The sequence below is a fragment of the Carcharhinus amblyrhynchos genome, chromosome 9 (genome assembly GCF_965287045.1).
Source record: "Carcharhinus amblyrhynchos chromosome 9, sCarAmb.v2.hapA, whole genome shotgun sequence".
Classification (NCBI taxonomy): Eukaryota; Metazoa; Chordata; class Chondrichthyes; order Carcharhiniformes; family Carcharhinidae; genus Carcharhinus; species Carcharhinus amblyrhynchos.
Window position 1 is genome coordinate 64,445,124 of NC_137332.1, and position 18,330 is coordinate 64,463,453.

At 41.7% G+C, this 18,330-nt stretch overlaps 1 protein-coding gene across 3 annotated transcripts in view; it reads left to right on the plus strand.

Moving 5' to 3' along the window:
* The window catches only part of dennd1b (DENN/MADD domain containing 1B), a 277,010-nt gene that overhangs the window by 168,041 nt on the left and 90,639 nt on the right, over window positions 1-18,330 (plus strand). For all 3 annotated transcript variants that reach the window (XM_080195844.1, XM_080195845.1, XM_080195846.1), the window contains one exon: window positions 13,000-13,100. In XM_080195844.1, the coding sequence (XP_080051970.1) occupies window positions 13,000-13,100 (101 nt within the window). The remainder of the gene's footprint in view (window positions 1-12,999; window positions 13,101-18,330) is intronic.

Consider the following 18,330-nt stretch of genomic DNA (forward strand, 5'->3'; position numbering starts at 1 on the left):
TTTTTGCGAGCGAAATATGCGTGCATGTTAAAATGATCAGCATATATGCCAGGAAAATATGCACACAAGTGAAAATGATAGGCTACTTGCCTGATAAATATGATGAAAATAGTGTAGAAGCAGAAAATTAGGCATAAACTGAACAAAACATGTACTCCATCCATGGAACTTCTTGTAATATAGGTAAATGGTTAGCAGTGCTGCCTCTCAGTGCCAGGGACTAGGGTTCAATTCCAGCCTCGGGTGACAGTGTGGAGTTTGCACATTCTCCCCATGTCTGCAGGGTTTCCTCCGAGTGCTCCAGTTTCCTCCCACAGTACGAAGATGTTTGGATTAGGTTGATCGACCATGCTAAATTGCTCCTTCGTATCAGAGGGATTAGAAGAGTCAATACATGGAGTTATGGGTATGGGGCCTGGGTGGCATTGTTGTCAGTACAGCCTCGATGGTCCGAAAGGTCGCCTCCTGTACTGTATGGATTCTATGATTCTACATAATTAAAATTACTTTATCCATTTATTGAATCATAACAGATTTAGCAAGGTTTTGATCAAGTAGAAAACTAAGTTAATTTAAAAATGTATCATTGTTTCAAGTACGTGGGCGAGTCAAATGCAAAGAGGCATTGCAATATAATGGATAATGCCATTCATCCTTATCTTCATGGATTGTCTGACACATTGTAGCTTTATGGTGAGGAGGCTTGCAGTTAGGCTGACAATCTCAACTTTAGAGCCAATTGTGCAGGGAGAACCTTCTCATTTTTGATCACATATTTGGTTAAAGCTGCATCCTGCTGGCTCTGTTAGAATCTGCATTCTAATGTACTGTGACTGGAACCTGAATTACAATTTTCTCCAATTCCCAGTGCTAGCCACGCAAGTGCCTGCACACTGCTGTAACCCCCATTATCTGAGAGCAGTGAGGCTGGAAATCACATGAGGTTGTAAATATTATTTTAAAATTCCAGCCTGGTCAGATTTGTCGGTATTGTTGCAGGTTAATTCTCCAGACACATTCTGAACGATGTTTTGCTCGCACAAGAATTGTAGAGTTGTAGGTTTAAAAAATCTTTGGGAATGGTTTTTTTTATTTCTAAGGAGTTGGATCCTCACTGAAAATGCAGTGGTAACATGATAGTGAAGTGCGATAAGAACAGAAATGCTGATTTTCTGTGTGCAGAACTCTCAGGTATTACCTTTGTATCAGCATCAAGTGAAAGGCATTTTGAACATCAAGCCGCACTCGTAGATATTCAGGGCCAAGGAATCTATCATGATTTTACAACAGTGCAGAAGCAGACTTATTGGTGTTTTGTGACAATAGGTAAGGAGTATCACAGTTTAAAGCCATGTCATCAGTTTTCAAGTCAGTCAGCCGTGTAGGCTTGTCATATGCCTGTATAATTGTACCACACCAGGTTTTCTTTAACTAGTCAGCTGGGGCCGTGCATTTTGTCTCGGAGACTTTGGCTGGCCTGCAGCTGACAAGAGGCTTCTCATCATCCTGTCAGACGTATGCTAACCAGAGTATATCATTTGCAACCGACAGTGGCACCCAAGCAGGTTGTTTATACATGGACCTGCTGTCAATATGTGTGTGGTTCCTAAGTCCAGCATTATATACAGGGCATCATCTTGGCGGAACAGAAGAGCTGGCAAAACAAATTCAGTTAAAAGCGCTTCACCTTGTAAATCAATCTCTCTTTGCCACTTTTTTTTTGTACAGATTCTCAAACCCTCTGCCTTGTTTATAAATAAATCATGACCATTTTCTTGGCCTTGAGGCCTTGTTGAAATAATTGGAGTCAGTTGCATGAGTTTTCTGAGCCATTACTTCATAGCACTGGCTGCTGAAAGCTTGTTTCCTTGGGGACAAGACAGCAGCTTGTTTATCGTGTCCATGTGGCCTCTGAAACTGGTTGGTTATGTCAGGCTGCTGCATGGAGTTTCACGGGGTCAGGAACTGACTGTGCACATTGTATTCTAATGATACCTAGTTGGAAGTAACGAGTATTATTGCAACTAAAACACACCTATTCCACGTCAACAAACAAAAGGTCGATTTGGGCAGCACATACATTACTTCCGTTAAATTTTAATTAGTATATTCTGCTGAATGTGCAAAGGTATTTCATTACAAAAAAGATGATCCAGATTTGTAATTTCATAAATGCTAATTTTGCTTTGGGTTATCTAAATTCATTCCCATCTATCAACACACCGGAGAGGGGGTGGCGTAATGGTATTGTCACTGGACTAGTCATTCAGAGACCCAAGACAATGGTCTGGTGAGCCAGGCTCAAATCCCATCATGGCAGATGGTGAAATTTGAATTCAGTGACAATCTGGAGTTAAAAATCTAATGATGATCATGAAACCGTTGTCGATTGTTGTATAAACTGATCTGGACCACAAGGCCCTTTAGGGAAGGAAACCTACCATCGTAACTTGGTCTGGGTTACATGTAACTCCGGATCCACAGCAATTTGATTGACTCATAAATGCCCTCGGGCAACTAGGGATGGGCAATAAATGCTGGTCCAGCCAGTAAAGCCCATGTCCCATGAACGAATGTAAAGAAAACTTGAATGAAAGAAATAACATCAGCATTGTCCATTTAGTTATCCTGGACCAACAGTACTGTACCCCTTTACAAAGAACATTCTGCATCATCTGATCTACTGAGAAGAATGCTGCATTTTATACAGAGTTGATAAATGATATGAACACTATTAATGAAAGTAGCTTCGTTTTACAGCAGGAAGACGAGGGTTTGTTTTTTCTTGTTCGATTGGAAACTTGCTCACCCCTGTGGTGTTTCAGTTACATGTCTTTCACACTTCGAAAAATAAAATACAGTTCCTGCTAGCTCAGCAAGTTATCCTGTATTCATTTGGGGCAATAAATACTTAAAACAAACATTTCCCTACAGAGGGACAGATTTTATGATTATGCACTTCAATGGAAACCTGAAGCAGACACTTGCTTCCGTGTGATTGATTGCAAAATGCAAGATCAACTCTTTTGTGCCTCATTGTTACATAAGTAAACTGACAGGAATACTGGTACATGGTAATCATGTTGTGTTTGTGTAAATCTATTCAATCATGGCTATGGTTTCAATGGAAAGCAGTTTCACTTTGCACCAATGCTTCAAGTTTCTAGGTGTCCAGATCAACAACCTGTCCTGGTCCCTCCACGTTGATGCTATAGTTAAGAAAGCCCACCGATGTCTTAACTTTCACAAGAGGCCTCAAAATTTGGCATGTCTGCTACCAATTTTTACAGATGCATCATAGAAAGCATCATATCCAGGTGTATCACAGCTTGGGATGGCTTCTGCTCTGTCCAAGACCGCAAGGAACTACAATTGGTCATGAACATAGCCTCCCAACCATTGACTCTGTCGATAGTTCTTATTACCTCAAAAAAGCAGTCAGGGTAATCAGGGACCCCACGCAACCTGGACATTCTCATTTCCATTGGGAAAAAGAGAGAAGTCTGAGATCATGTACCAATTGATTCAAGAATGGCATCTTCCCTGCTGCCATGAGACTTTGTATTGGACTAACCATCTGATCTCTCTCTATGTCCTATGGCTGTTACACTATATTCTGCATCCTCTCCTCTCCTATGTATTCTATGAATGGTATCTTTTGTGTGCCTTGCACACAAGAAACAATACTTTTCACTGTTTACTAATACATGTGACAATAATAAATCAATATGATACAAATGCAGCCTAAATCCAGGGCATTATTTAGACCAGGGTTCAGTGACCTTTAGAACATGCACAGCTATTTGTCAAAAAAGTAGTAACTTCAGACTCACAACACTGCTCCTCAGATGCCAATAATATTGAAATCTCTCTGAATTTGTCTTTCAACAACATTTCAAAGGTTTTTTCCAGGGAAGTTAATTGTACGGTACTTTTTTAAATACTTTGTTGAAAGTTTTTTCTGAAGAAGAAACATGCCATTTCATTATTATCAAAATGAGTTAGATCAATCAATGTCAGGCGCCACACAAGATCTTAACGAATGTGCATGACTCTGGAGCCATAGGCTCCAGAGTCGGTTCTAGACCAAAGTAAAGGAAGCTCCTGGAGCAAGTTTTGGCCTGTGTTTTCTGAAGTCAGGGTCTGATGAAGGGTCATCCAGACTCGAAACATTGGCTCTGTTCACTCCCCACAGATGCTGTTAGACCTGCTGAGATTTTCCAACATTTTCTATTTTTGTTTCAAATTCCAGTGTCTGCAGTATTTTGTCTTTAGCTCTATATTTATTGGAGGTAAATTTAGTGTAAGCATTTCCCATGGGCAATAATCTTACAAAGTGCACCTTCTGGTTTTGTTGCAGTATCACTTGGCACATAACAGCATGGATATTCTTTAAACGCAGGAAAATTCTGGCAAGATTGTGTTTCTTGCCCATCCCTAGTTGCCCTGAGAACTTGTGACATGCAGACATTTGGAGCCTTTGCAGTTCTTGTGGTGGTGCACAAGGTTGAGCGGGAAATTCCAAGTTACTCAGCAAGAAAGTCATGTTAACATGTGCTTCATACCAATGTCATTTTGGGATGATGTTAAAAAGTTGTCCCAGTGAAGAAAGTTGCTTTCTTAATTTATGTATTTTTTTCCTCTGAAGGTTGATGGCTATTTATTGTATTTTATAACGTTAACTAGGGTGGCACTGTGGTTAGTACTGCTGCCTCAGAGCGCCAGGGACCTGGGTTTGATTCTGGCCTCAGGCGATAATCTGTGTGGAGCCTGCACATTCTCCCTATGTCGGTGTGGTGCTCTGGTTTCCTCCCACAATCCAAAGATGTGAATTGATTAGATGGATTGGCCATGATAAATTGCCCCTTGGTGTCAGGGGGATTAGCATGGTAAATGTGTAAATGTTACTCGGATAGGGCCTGGGTGAGATTCTTGTCCGTGCAGACTCGAGGGCCGATTGGCCCCTTTCTGCACTGTAAGGACTCTGTGATTCTATGAACATTGAGGTAGAGCAGTCAGATAATGTTGATGAGCACTTTAAATTAGTTCCTTCCCTGCTGAGAATTCAAACAGTGACAATTTTAGTTCGTTGGGCCCCAAGAAATAAAATAAGCTGACATTAGCAGAAGTGAATCAACGGGTAACAGAAAGGTGGACTATTTCCACGATACTTAGTTTTCAGATAGTAATGGTCCAAAGTTTGGCCCACAAGTGGACTTAATGTAGTGCCCAAAAGCTCACACAAGGAAGTTCAAGACTTTACTAAGTGGCTTCAGTTGACAGTAGAACTGAAAGCTGTTGCCTTCTGACTGATCTCACAGTGAACATCAAGCTTTTAATTCAGGGATTCATTGAGTTTCCAGCGAGTGGTAGGAACAAAATACAATACTGGAACAAAAATTGACTGCCACTTTAGTTAGTTCTAAAATATTGCTGAAAAAGCTGTGAAACTAAGCTCCAGTGTGCAGTAAAATTCTGAGCTTTTAGCTTCAGGTTGTATATAATTCTGTCAGTCATTTCTATAACCTGTGGGACAATTTTGTAGCACGAGAACCATAAAAAGGTTAGTGTTTGTGTTTTGTAATCTTCTGCTATAAAATATTGAGTGTAGTTTGTTCGAGAGTAGTAATGAAATAGAATTAAAAAGGAACAAACAGACGCTTGGTCAAATTATTTTGTCGGCATCATTTTTGAGCAGTTGTCCACTGAACTAACAACATGTAATTTCTTGATTTGGAAGTCAGCCACAGTGCCAATTGTATGCTGAGTTGTGCCAAAGGGAATGTAACTTTGTATCCTGGCTTCTGAAGTAGGGGCTGAGGAGCAAGTAGTGATGGTAAGTAGTATGCAAGGCAAGGGAGGTAAGACCTAGATGGAACAGCAGTTTTTGAGGAGAAGTGGGATGTTGATGAATAGTGTGGTAGCAGAATGAGATTTCTTATTTGACTTGACTTGATTTGTTATTGTCATGTGAAAAGTGGTGTTTCTTGTGCTCTTCAGATGAAGCATTCCATACATAGAGAACGAAAGGAGAGAGGGTGCAGCATGTAGTGTTACAGTCATAAGAACATAAGAAATAGGAGCAGGAGTAGGCCATCCAGCCCTTCGAGCCTGCCCCGCCATTCAATAAGATCATGACAGATCTGAAGTGGATCAGTTCCACTTTCCCACTTTCTCCCCATAACCCTTAATTCCCTTGTCTGTCAAAAACCTATCTACCCGTGACTTAAATATATTTAGCAAGGTAGCCTCCACCACTTCAACGGGCAGAGAATTCCAGAGATTCACCACCCTTTGAGTGAAGAAGTTCCTCCTCAACTCCGTTCTAAACTGCACCCCCCCCCACCCTTATCTTGAGGCTATGCCTTCTAGTCCTGCTGTCCTTTCTGAGCAGGAAGAATCTCTCTACCTCTACCCTATCCATCCCTTTCATTATCTTATACGTCTCTATAAGATCCCCCCTCATCCTTCTGAACTCCAACGAGTACAGACCCAGTCTATTTAACCTCTCTTCATAGTCTAACCCCTTCATCTCCGGTATCAGCCTAGTGAACCTCCTCTGCACTCCCTCCAAGGCCAAAATATCCTTGCGCAAGTGCGGTGACCAAAACTGCACACAGTACTCCAGCTGCGGCCTCACCAGTACCCTGTACAGTTGCAGCAAGACTTCCCTGCTTTTATATTCTATCCCCCTCGCTATAAAGGCCAGCATCCCATTTGCCTTCTTGACCACCTGCTGCACCTGCAGACTGGGTTTTTGCGACTCATGCACAAGGACCCCCAGGTCCCTCTGCACCGTAGCCTGCTGCAGCTTTTCGCCCTTTAAATAGTAACCCCTCCTACTGTTATTTCTGCCAAAGTGGATAACCTCATACTTGCTAACATTATACTCCATCTGCCAGGTCCTCGCCCATTCACTCAGCCTATCCAGATCCCTGTGCAGACTTTCCACACCCTCTGCACAATTTGCTTTTCCACTCATCTTTGTGTCATCAGCAAATTTCGTCACCCTACACTCAGCCCCGTCCTCCAGATCATCTATATAAATGGTAAATAGCTGAGGCCCCAGCACCGATCCCTGCGGCATAGATGGGGTGTAGAGAAAGATCAGCTTGATACAAGGTAGATCCATTCAGAAGTCTGATGGCAGCAAGGAGGAAGTTGTTCTTGAATCGGCTGGTACGTTTCTCAACTTTTCTATCTTTTTCCTGATGGAAGAAGGTGGAAGAGAGTATATCTGGGTGCGTGGAGTCCTTGATTATGCTGGCCACTTTTCCGAGGCAGCGGGAAGTATAGACAGTCATTGGAGGGGAGGCCAGTTTGCATGATGGACTGGGCTTCGTTCACGACCCTTTGTAGTTTCTTGCAGTCTTGGACAGAGCAGGAGGCATAGAAAGCTATGATACAATCAGAAAGGATGCTTTCTATGGTGCATCTGTAGAAGTTGGTGAGAGTTGTAGCAGACATGCCAAATTTCCTTAGGATCCTGAGAAAGTAGAGGCATTGGTGGGTTTTCTTAACTATAGCGCTGGCATGGAGGGGCCTGACAGGTTGTTGGTGATCAGGACATCAAGAAACTTGAAGCTGTCGATCATTTCCAATTGGTCCCCGTTGATTTAGACTGGAACATGCCTTCCATTATGCTTCCTGAAGTCAATGACTATCTCCTTCGTTTTGTTGATATTGAGGGAGAGATTATTGTCATCACGCCATTTTTCAGATTCTCTATCTCATTCCTGTACTCCGTCTCATCATTGTTTTGAGATCTGACCCACAACAGTGATGTCACCAGCAAACTTGAAAATTGAGTGCTTGTGAATGAAGCATAACAGCTCCATTGTGGGTCAGCAAACTTAATGTTTATTTTATTCCAATTGACTTCCCTGCTGGCTGTCTCAGTCAACTGTCAAAATTATAGCTTGTTCCACAGTGACATGCATAGGCTAGGGCCTGCAATTGCATGTTCACAGACACTACTCAGATTAACTCTGAATGTGCGCTTTTGTAGCTGTTAGCTGCATAAAGGATTGAGAAATCTTATTATAGCACCACCTGCAGGCAAGGAAGTTATTGCTATTAAAGTTGCCATTTTAAAATTGAGTTTTTCCATGGACAAAGCCTAACATAGGACTTTGCAATGCATTTTGGAAATGGTATATATCAAACTTAGGCACTTGTTAAATCTGCAAAGGTTAGCAGTAACACTAACATTGCAGAATAACTCAGTTGTTGTCCTCCAAACATGGTCCCAAAAGTACATGATGTGAAATTACCTGATGGAGTTCAGCTCGTCATTCTGGTTCGATCTCATTGTGGTCTCGGACTGTTTTGAGCATTGTTCATACTTGCCAAGAACTAAGTGAAATGTCTAATGAGTTTGGACGTCCTCTCAGAAAGCTTCCTGAATGACGGGAAGCATGTTCTGTATAAGCACCAATACACAGTTCTGTCCCAGGCAAGAAGCTTGTACAAACCAGGTATTATGTGGCTGTAACTGGTAACTGCAGTTTCAAGTCGCAGAGAAACTGCCAGGGCATAAATATCTTTTGAACTCCTTAAACCTATATTTTAACGTCTTACTCCTCATTCGATATTTTCTCCAAATTGGGAGAAACAATCAATGTTTGTGCTCGATCAGACTTAGACATTTCACGTGATGACTTACAAATTGTATTGGTGCTCCTGATGAATTATCATGTCAGGAGACCCTTACAGTGTTTTGGGAGATGCTTGTAACACACATTAATCAGACCTTGTTCCATTCCAACAGCAACTGACATTCTCAGTTACTCAATGCAGATTTCAGCCTTATGCAACCTCAACCTTCGAGTGCTTTTTTAGTATTATTTACAACAATTTTATGATTGTTTATGGAGGTACTTACCTCTGTGTTGAACGCTGAACTCCCTTCTGAACACTAGAACTGCTTGGCTAATGTCTTTGCAGCTTTGAACCTTTGACTAAATCTCCAAGGCATTTTCAGTATAGCGGTAAATAGCTTTGTGTACCATCGTAAAATTGTACTATAATTCCCAAGAATAAAAGAAATCTCCATAATGTTTATTTCATTATGAATAATGAATAACTTGTATTTCTGCTTTAAAAATACATTTATTAGCAACAGAAACCTATATGGACGTTTTATGGAGTGTAGGGTTATGTTTATATAATAGTCCTAAGAAAATGATTTACATTTGTTTAATTGATCTTCGTTAGGAGTGTTGCTAGGTAACATGACATACATTGCCAAAGTACAGGAGGAATCAGCTGTGTTGTGACATTTTTTTCTATTTTTCTTTAAAAAGTGTTCTAACTCCACATGGTGTCAAATCTGCTCCATTCAGTAGTCTTGGAATTATTCAAATTATGTTTTATTTATATAAAATTACTTTACAGATCTACTGTGTCTCAGATTATGAAAATAAATTCTGGTCTGCCACACTTGGGTCCAAAACTGAATTACGAGATGTGGTAGAGACAGGAAATCATTGGCATTTTGAGCTCGCTTGATGTTTTTTGTGCACTTTGCAGAAATGATGCCTCTTAAATTGGCGAATAATCTAACTGTAGAACATTGTCTGAGGAAACTTACAAATTTGGACTCCTTAAGTCCTTTCAACATGTGTTTAATTTGAAGAGAAAACCTTCATCACACAAATGAGTATATCAGTACGAGTAATACTGCTGTATGCAGCCCATCTGGAGACCTTGTAAGAATGAATTTTGCCTCACCACTTTGAAATGTTGCAATAAGTTTATGATGCTCTTGAGGAGACAAGTGTCATTGAATTTTTCCAAGTTGTTTCAGCCTTAAAATATAGGCTGAGGGCTCATTGCTTAAGTGACTATGAATGAAATCTACTGCAACAGCTGACTAGAGGAAAGTGCTGGACACTGTGAACCCAGTGCAGCTGATGTACTATGAAATGGACAGTAGAACATTAAAGCAAACAAGATGGTGATGGATACAACGTTGCGTGGCCTGGCTCATTGATGATTTGATTTGATTTACTATTGTCATATGTATACGGCGAAAAGCAGTGTTTCTGATGCATTATACGCACAAAGCATATGGTTCATAGAGAAGGAAAGGAGAGAGTGCAGAATGCAGTATTACAGTGATACCTAGGGTGAAGAGAAAATGAACCGAGTAAAGATCATGGAGACGGTTTTCCTATCCTGCAGCACTTCTTTTGGAGTGCAGCGGGTCGGGAGACTCGAACGGAGGCTGTTTCATGGGCTTCCTGTCAGGTGCCATGGCCACTGCGAGTCTCCAAGCGCTGGATTTCCATAAATCATGCAAATGCTAATTTTAACATCATTTAACTATCATTAGTAGGCCTGGGACTGAAACGTCCAGGCCTGCTAGCATCTCTTCCCCACATTCCCCCCGCCTCACACCATTTCACTCCAGCGGATTTACTACAGCTCCCCACCTGCAGGGGGCTGACGGCCTGACCCTCTTGGAGTGAAGGAAAGCCAACGAGGCCCCGGAGGGTCAGGTGCCAGGGTGGTGTCCCAAGGGGCAATATTCCAATGCCCAGAGGGCACTTTAGCACTACCCGCCAGGCATAGAGGTGGGGCAGAACATCAAGATGTGTTGGGGATGGACATCAAGGCAGGTGATGGGGAGACATTGGGGTGGGCTGGGGCTGGGGGGGACCCTGGGGGGCAGGTTTTCATTGGAACATCGGAGGATGACAGAGGGTGGAGGGGGTACCTACCTGATAGACGGTTACACGGTTATGACAGGCTTGGATAGAGTGGATAGCCAGAATCTTTTGCCCAGAACAGAAGGGTCAATTATTCGGGGGCATAGATTGAGGGTAAGAGGGGGAAGGTTGAAAAGAGATGCAAGGGGCACATTTTTTACGCAGTGGGTGGTGAATGTTTGGAACACGCTGCTGGAGGAGGTGGAGGGAAACATTCTATTGCAATGTTCAAGAGGCATCGGATAGATACATAAATAGGCAGGAAGTAGAAGGAAATGGATCACGAAGCAGCAAGAAAATATTAGATTAGAGGGGCATATATGTTGACACAAACTTGGTGGACCCAAGGACCTGTTTCTATGCTGTACTGATCTTTTGTTCTTTGTTAATTAATTAATTTGTCTCTTTTGTGGCCGAGGTCAATGTTTTGTACATCGTAGTTAGTAATGTTAATAAGATGGCTTCAAATAATAGAGCCTCAAATAAAAAATAGGATATTATTGAAAGCAAAGACAGTGGGTTAGTTGTTAATGGCAAGGATGCTTTTTGAGCTGGCCTACATTGCCAAAGTGTTATCAGGTGGCTTGCTGAGCAAGTTCTACAATCTAGCAAGACTGAAAGTAAAGACAAGAACACGTTGGCTGGAATTCTTCTGTCTCATCTACAATGGGAATCATAGTGGATGGGCGGGGAGGGAGGGTGGCATGCAAAGGCTCTTTGACCTCAGTCAGGGCTTTCAGGTTTTGAGGCGAGTGAGGCTGGAGAATTCCACCCCATGTGTCCTGATTGGAGACCTTTCCTTGATGATGCTGCGCTCATTGCCCAACACGAAATTCAATTATGATGATTCATGGACTGTCTCTCCAGTGCCTTCAACTGGTTCTCTCTGACCAAAGCGTCAAGAAAAACACTGGTCGTGGGACACAATGTTGCATCTCTGTCCCTCATTGCACTATCTAAAAAGTGGCTAACAAATTCTGTTCCCTCAGACTGGCAGTCTGCCCTTTGATGCAGTATTTGCTACACATGTAGGGAATGCAACTAATTCCTTTGGCTGATTCGTGAGACCTGCGTGAAGTAAGACCAGGCTGTTCCTTAGGATCAAGCTGATGGTTTTCTATATTCTCAGCACTGTACTATATGGCTGTAGAGTGTATAGCTACCGGGAAAAGAAGCTCAGCTATCTCCATCTTCTGTCATGCGTTATGGGCATATCCTGGTAGAACCCGATCACAAATGTAACAATCCTTTAAAAGGCAGAGCTCCCAGATTTGTTAGCACTCAGCAAAGAGGTGGCTCAGACATGTCCATGGGATGAGATGTTCACATACCCAAAGACTTTCTGTACAGTCAGGTAACCGGACCCAGACATCCCCAACTAGAATGCCGAAATCTCCACTTTCAGGATGCTTGCAAGCTTGAAGTTACAGCTCTGGACACTGATTGTTGCACCCAGGAGTCGTCAGTTGATGACAGAGGAAGATGGTCACCCTTCCTGTACACTGGCTAGCACCACCACGATGACCAGTGGCCTGGCGACAGATGCCAATGCCAAAATGACGATCCACAAGGACATTAGGTAGTGTCGTACGCAGCACTTGTGGCCTCTTCTGAAAATGTGCCACCTGAAATGGGTTTGCTTGCTGCCTGTCCATCATTCTTCATAGGTGGAACGGTGCAGCCTCTTTAGCCCCATACGATCGGGGTGTTTTTCCTCATTTTACGTCTGTTTGCATAAGTGCAGGATGCATCATTTTTGTGTAGAGTTCTTCTTGCAACACAATAGCAAATAAGTCGCATGAAGAGCATTGGCTGCAGATGAAAAGCCATAATATATTTATGCTTTCAACTGTACAGCTGTTTAGCTCGGGCAGTTGCTGGTCAATAGTGGCATTCCATGTGTCAGTGAACAAATTCTCTTGATACCTAAAGCTGCAGTTCACACATCACCATAGCTCCAACTGTCGAACATTTCAATCCCTCGGTGTTTTTTCAGCCTCGAGACTCTCCTGGCTGGCTCATGTTTCATTCTTGGCAATTTGCCCTAATGATATCCCTCAGGAGCCTTCAGACCCTGTTCTTTTCCATATTTAATCATGTTATTTTAATCCTGAGGATGAGCAAATTATGGGGCAGACGTGACCTTTTCACTGTTACCCTCTCTGTTTTTATTGTGAAACATTTTTTTTAAACATAAGCGTTTAACAGTCGATTGTTTTGTGTTGTGGTTTAATCAATTGATTTTTGGAATTTGTTTCAATATTATTCTTTCTGTTTTGTTTTCCAGTTAACGGCTTGTGTTCATGCGTCAGCTGCCATGCTTTATCCAATGTATTGGCAGCATATTTACATCCCAGTGCTCCCTCCCCACCTGCTGGACTATTGCTGGTAAGGCTACTAATCTACCTTAGAGATCCCTGCTACAGTTTACCATTGCAGCTTTTACAAGTCAGGATAACACATAGAATTGGTATTATTAACGTGACATTGTCTTGTGCTTTCAAGAGGCAGCAGCAGCGCCCACATCCACAGTATCATCATTATAGATGACTGCAGTGCAAGTTCCCAGGATATGCCAATTTTCTTTTCCAGCTCTTTAATGAGAGAGAGCACTTGAGCTATTGCGTGCTATTCCTAAAAGAGAATTTCTGCAGTAATCTTTAAAGGCTGATGCAAAACCAGTTAATTTATTATCTTCCCTTCCTCATTTTGATTTGAGCAGCAAAATTGAGATGAGAGATGTTTCCAGCTGATTGATCTGGGGTCATTTGTTAATAGCTGACTGGTCTGTTTTGAGGTGATGGTCCACTGAGTGAGTCGGCCAGTTACTTTTTCGAAGAGCTGCACTGGAGCATCATCAGAAAGATTCATTTTAAAAATCCACCCTGCTACCCTGGAAAAACCTCCTTATACTTTTGCAAAAACTGGAGATTGTTGAACATAACTTGATTCTCTGTGCATTGTTAGCATTTGTTCATTACTTTTTGGTACTTTATACTAGTAAAAATAAAGCAGTGTGGCAACAGAACAAAAGAAAAAGTCCAATAAAGCCAGCGGTCACAGTGACAGGAACTAGGTTCGATTCCTGGCTTGGATGAGTTTGTGTGGAGTCAACAAGTCCTTCCCATGGGTTTCCTCTGGATGCTTCAGTTTCCCTGCTTGGTCCAAATATTTGCCAGTTAGGTGAATTGCCTAAGCTAAATTGCTCCTTTGTGTCCCAAGATGAGTAGGGTAGGGGGATTAGTTGGCTAAATACACAGGATTTCAGAGGTAGGGCCTAGGTCAGACAATTTGTAGGAGATGGGCTGAATGGCTTCCGTCTGCACTGCAGGGATTCTATGACTCTATGTAAACATGTTCCCGAAGTCGAAAATTACCCCAGGTATTTCACGGAGTGGAAGAATGGAGGAAGGTTGCAGCGTCAAATAAAGAGATATTAGAGTGGGTGTCCAAAGACTTGGCAAAAAAGGTAACTTTGTAGGAAGGATTTAAAGAAGCAGAGGGAATGGAAAAACTTAGGAGGAAGGTTTAGAGTATGGAGCCGGAACTCTTGAAGGCATGCTGTCAGTGGTATGGATAGAGATTGCAGAGGAGGGTTTTTTGGGAGGGAATATTAGTAGCACTGGACATAGCCAAAACATTAGGAGTGTGCAAAGTCCCGGGGGATTTCAATAAGCAGCACCTGGTGAGCCAAGGCCAAGAGATATGAGGTTGTTTAACAAACTGAATTGGTGGAAAGAGCCTGAATAAAATTTGCACTCAAATTGGGGTGCATGCTTTGCTGAAATTTTGGTTGGTGAGGCAGGGAGAAAGGAACTGAAACAATTGTCTGTGTCTTAATGCGTAAGAAATCCATGAATTTGTCGCATATTGTTGGGGTGGCAAGGACAGGGGAGAAGGATTTGAGAAGCATGTAACAGTGGAGAAGGAAAAGGGTCATCTTTGTTCATCATTCCTCCTAATGTAATGGGTCAGTTGGAGAGAGAAGGTTGAGGCTGAATAGAACTTGCTTCTGCCATTTCAGCCAGTAGTTAGTTTTTTGTGGCAGACACGCTCAGATTTGTGCCCCTTGTTCTTCTTTAGACATGGGGCAGAAGTCAACTTTTGGAGGCCTTCTGAAAATACTAATGTAGAATTATTATATCGTTCGTATTCATAGTGTCTGATCACTTTTTCACCTTCCCTTGGAATTGTTTCCCCTTCACATGCACTCACTTGTGCCTCAACCACATCGATTCGATTGTAGATAACAAGTTGTTAAAAGTCCTTTCATTGGATCTGGATATCACTGGCTCAACCAGCATTCATTACCCATTGCTAATTGCCTTGGAGAAGGTTGTGAGCTGCCTTCTTAAACTGCGGCAATCCTCCTGGGGCAGGTACACCCACAGTGATCTTGGAAGGGGTTATCCCACTTGGCACTTCTAGTTGGTCAGTTGTCAAATGTTTCATCTCTTCTGGCAACTGTTGCAAGCAAACAGGTTGATGCTCTGCAGAGACATGGAACTGGTGTTGAGCTTGTGCCAATTTGGGGAAAGCACTTTTGCTTTGAGGTGTCTTTTTTGTAACTACTTCTGTAGCCTATCCCACAACAGTTTGAATGACTTGTGAACTGTTGATGTCATCCTTGTTCACTGTGTCCCATGAGTAATACCTCTCCCGGTTCAGGCTGAAAAAGCTGCAGTGACTACTTGGAGGGGGTGTTAGAGCACCCCTTTTTAAAGTACATCTCTGATGTTGACTTGTGAGATGCAATCTTAATTGACTGTGCAGCCTTCTATTATACATGTTACTCTTGCAATTACACCTACTCTGCCTGTTGCCCTATTGGGCAGCACGGTAGCACAGTGGTTAGCGCTGCTGCTTCACAGCTCCAGGGTCCTGAGTTCGATTCCTGGCTCAGGTCACTGTCTGTGTGGAGTTTGCACGTTCTCCTCGTGTCTGCGTGAGTTTCCTCCAGGTACTCCGGTTTCCCCCCACAGCCCAAAGATGTGTGGGTTAGGTTGATTGGCCATATAAGAAGTTGCCCTTAGTGTCCAGGTATGCGTAAGTTAGAGGGATTAGTGGGTAAAATATGTTGGGATATAGGGGTAGGGCCTGGGTGGGATTGAGTTCGGTGCAGACTTGATGGGTCGAAGGGCTCTCTCTGCACTGTAGGGTTCTATGATTATATGAATGCTGCTACTACAAATCTGGGTTTGACTGCCTTGCTCCCACATCGATTATAGTGCTCCCATCCTGTTGAAGATAGTACATGGTCACTCAGCATCACAGGGGTAGTTTGAGCTGTCTCACTGAATATGCAATTCTTAGCCTTCAACTTGCTCCCATTCTGTTCTGAGTGTGTTGTAATAGCTGGCCATGCTACTGCAACCAACTATCTATCAAGGAATCCAAGGACTAGCCCATTGGTATGTTGATGCCCAAACTCCAAATAGTGGCAGTAACATCAGCAGTAGTGTAGTGAAAGATCCTTTTTCCAGCACTCCATTTTTGAACTTCTAAAGTTGCCCACATGGCGAGCAAAAGTCTGTTTGTGCTTGGCATTCCTGCAGGGATAATAATTGGTATAGTTTTTAGCTGCACCATGCACAGACAATTTGGCAAGTGTGCAGTTTGAAAGGAGCTCTTGGGCTGGAGTGTAGCTGGAGTACATAGTCATAGCACCAGATGCAGCTATTATGACAGAGCCTTGGCAGTGGAAGCTGCTGTCTGGTCTTTCCTAGGTTAAGATCTAATGAAGTTAATGAAATAATCAGTGATGACCAGGTTACCTTCCTGCCTCAGCTGAAGTGTATCTCGGGAAAGCTAGACCATGCCAGTCAGCATGAATGGGGAGGTATTGGGTCTAGGATATCCAATGCTAACATGTTTGCGAGATTGTCTGCTTTGGGGCATTGCTGAATTTTGATTAATTGTTTTCTGTTGAATGTAATGGTTCAATAATAAAACGATAGAATGCCATTTATTTGTTTAATGTTTTACATTACTTTTGAATTCCTTGTTTAACATCTTTTAAATATTGGACCTCGAAACTTGAAAGCTTCCTTTCTTAGTCATGTTAGTTTTGTTGTGTTGGAATATACTTTGCTGAAAATACAACAAATTGTCAAACTATCGCCACAATTTATCAGACATCTAATATGCAATTCTCTGAGAAATCTCCTGCTTTATCAGAAAGACTGATGTTGTGTGCTAATTTAAAGATATTTCATTTTAAATGTAACAGCTGCAAATTGATTTTTTTAACTGAATTTCCAGCTGTTCAACATTAACCATGCTTCATGTCAAGGGTGTGAATTTATTGTTTTTTTTTACTTTGGGATATCAAACATACTTTCTGATCAGTGTTGCCTTATCTGTAGATGAAAATGATTTGAATGGGCAGATGTTTCTGCCTTTTGTATAATACAGCATATGCTATATTATACAAAAGTCAAATTACAATTGAGTACCATCAAATGTGCACAAAGTACTGTATAACTACTGCAGGAGATTTATTTTAATTTAAGTGAATTAAACTGGTATTTGTCCACCATGTACACGAGGCTGCTGGCATTCACAAAACTTAAAAGATGAATTTTAAAATTTATTGGACTGAAGGATATTAATCCTTTTTGGAAAATAAGGTGATGTATAATTCTTTATTTTTGTGCTTTTAAAAATAAATCATATTTGTGTTGTCAATTTGCCTATTCACAGTAAGCTAGTTGACGCAGTAGATATTTCACAAAAGGATTAAAAATATCAAAATCAGACTTAAAAGTATAAAATTGCATACATAAATATGTAATGAAGTTATTGTGGTTCAGCGGTGGAATAGATACACAGAATCACAGAATTGTTACAGCACAGTATTATATGCCAGTCTTCCAAATACACTGGGGACTGGTGAAGTGTTCTGGGGATTACATTTCTGGCAGGGTTTATGTTGCTGTTTACACAAATTAAGCTAGTCATGACTATTCAGAAATTGAGATTAAAATGTTATTGGCTAGAGACTACATTGTGTGTGCTGTAAATAATGGGGTATGGTGGAAGGGGGAGAAACAATTCAACCATTCATAAAAATCCAAGTTAGCTTCAGTGAAACCTATTTCTTGCACTAAAGAACTGGAAAGGACAGAAAGGACGATAAGTATGTGGCTAATTTTTGCGCTTTTCTTCCTCCATCATATTAAGCCATGCAGACAGTCATCAGCGCTTCTCCTCATTTATAATGAACAATATATAACTAATTTAGCCGCCTGATACTTGTTTGAAATACCCATCCTTCACTCAAAGATGGATAACCATTAATTCTAATCTTTAGTAAGATTCAGGATTGCTTCAAAAACCACCTATCATGTTGTACACAAAAATCAATGTGGGAGTTGTTGGTCCAGTATTTACAGTGTGGTGATGGGAATACAGAAACTGACATTAAGTTGATCACTTGGCTGTCCTTTACCAGATGCAGCTTTGCAATTCAGTTTATTACAGCAGAGTTACTGTTTACAGGATAATGCTTAAACAGTGCAGTATTTCCACAAGCCTGGTTTCATGAGATGGGAGCAATTATTTGTCACTTAACTTGCCTGCTCTGCATAATGTAAGGACAGTAATTGCTACAGGAAAT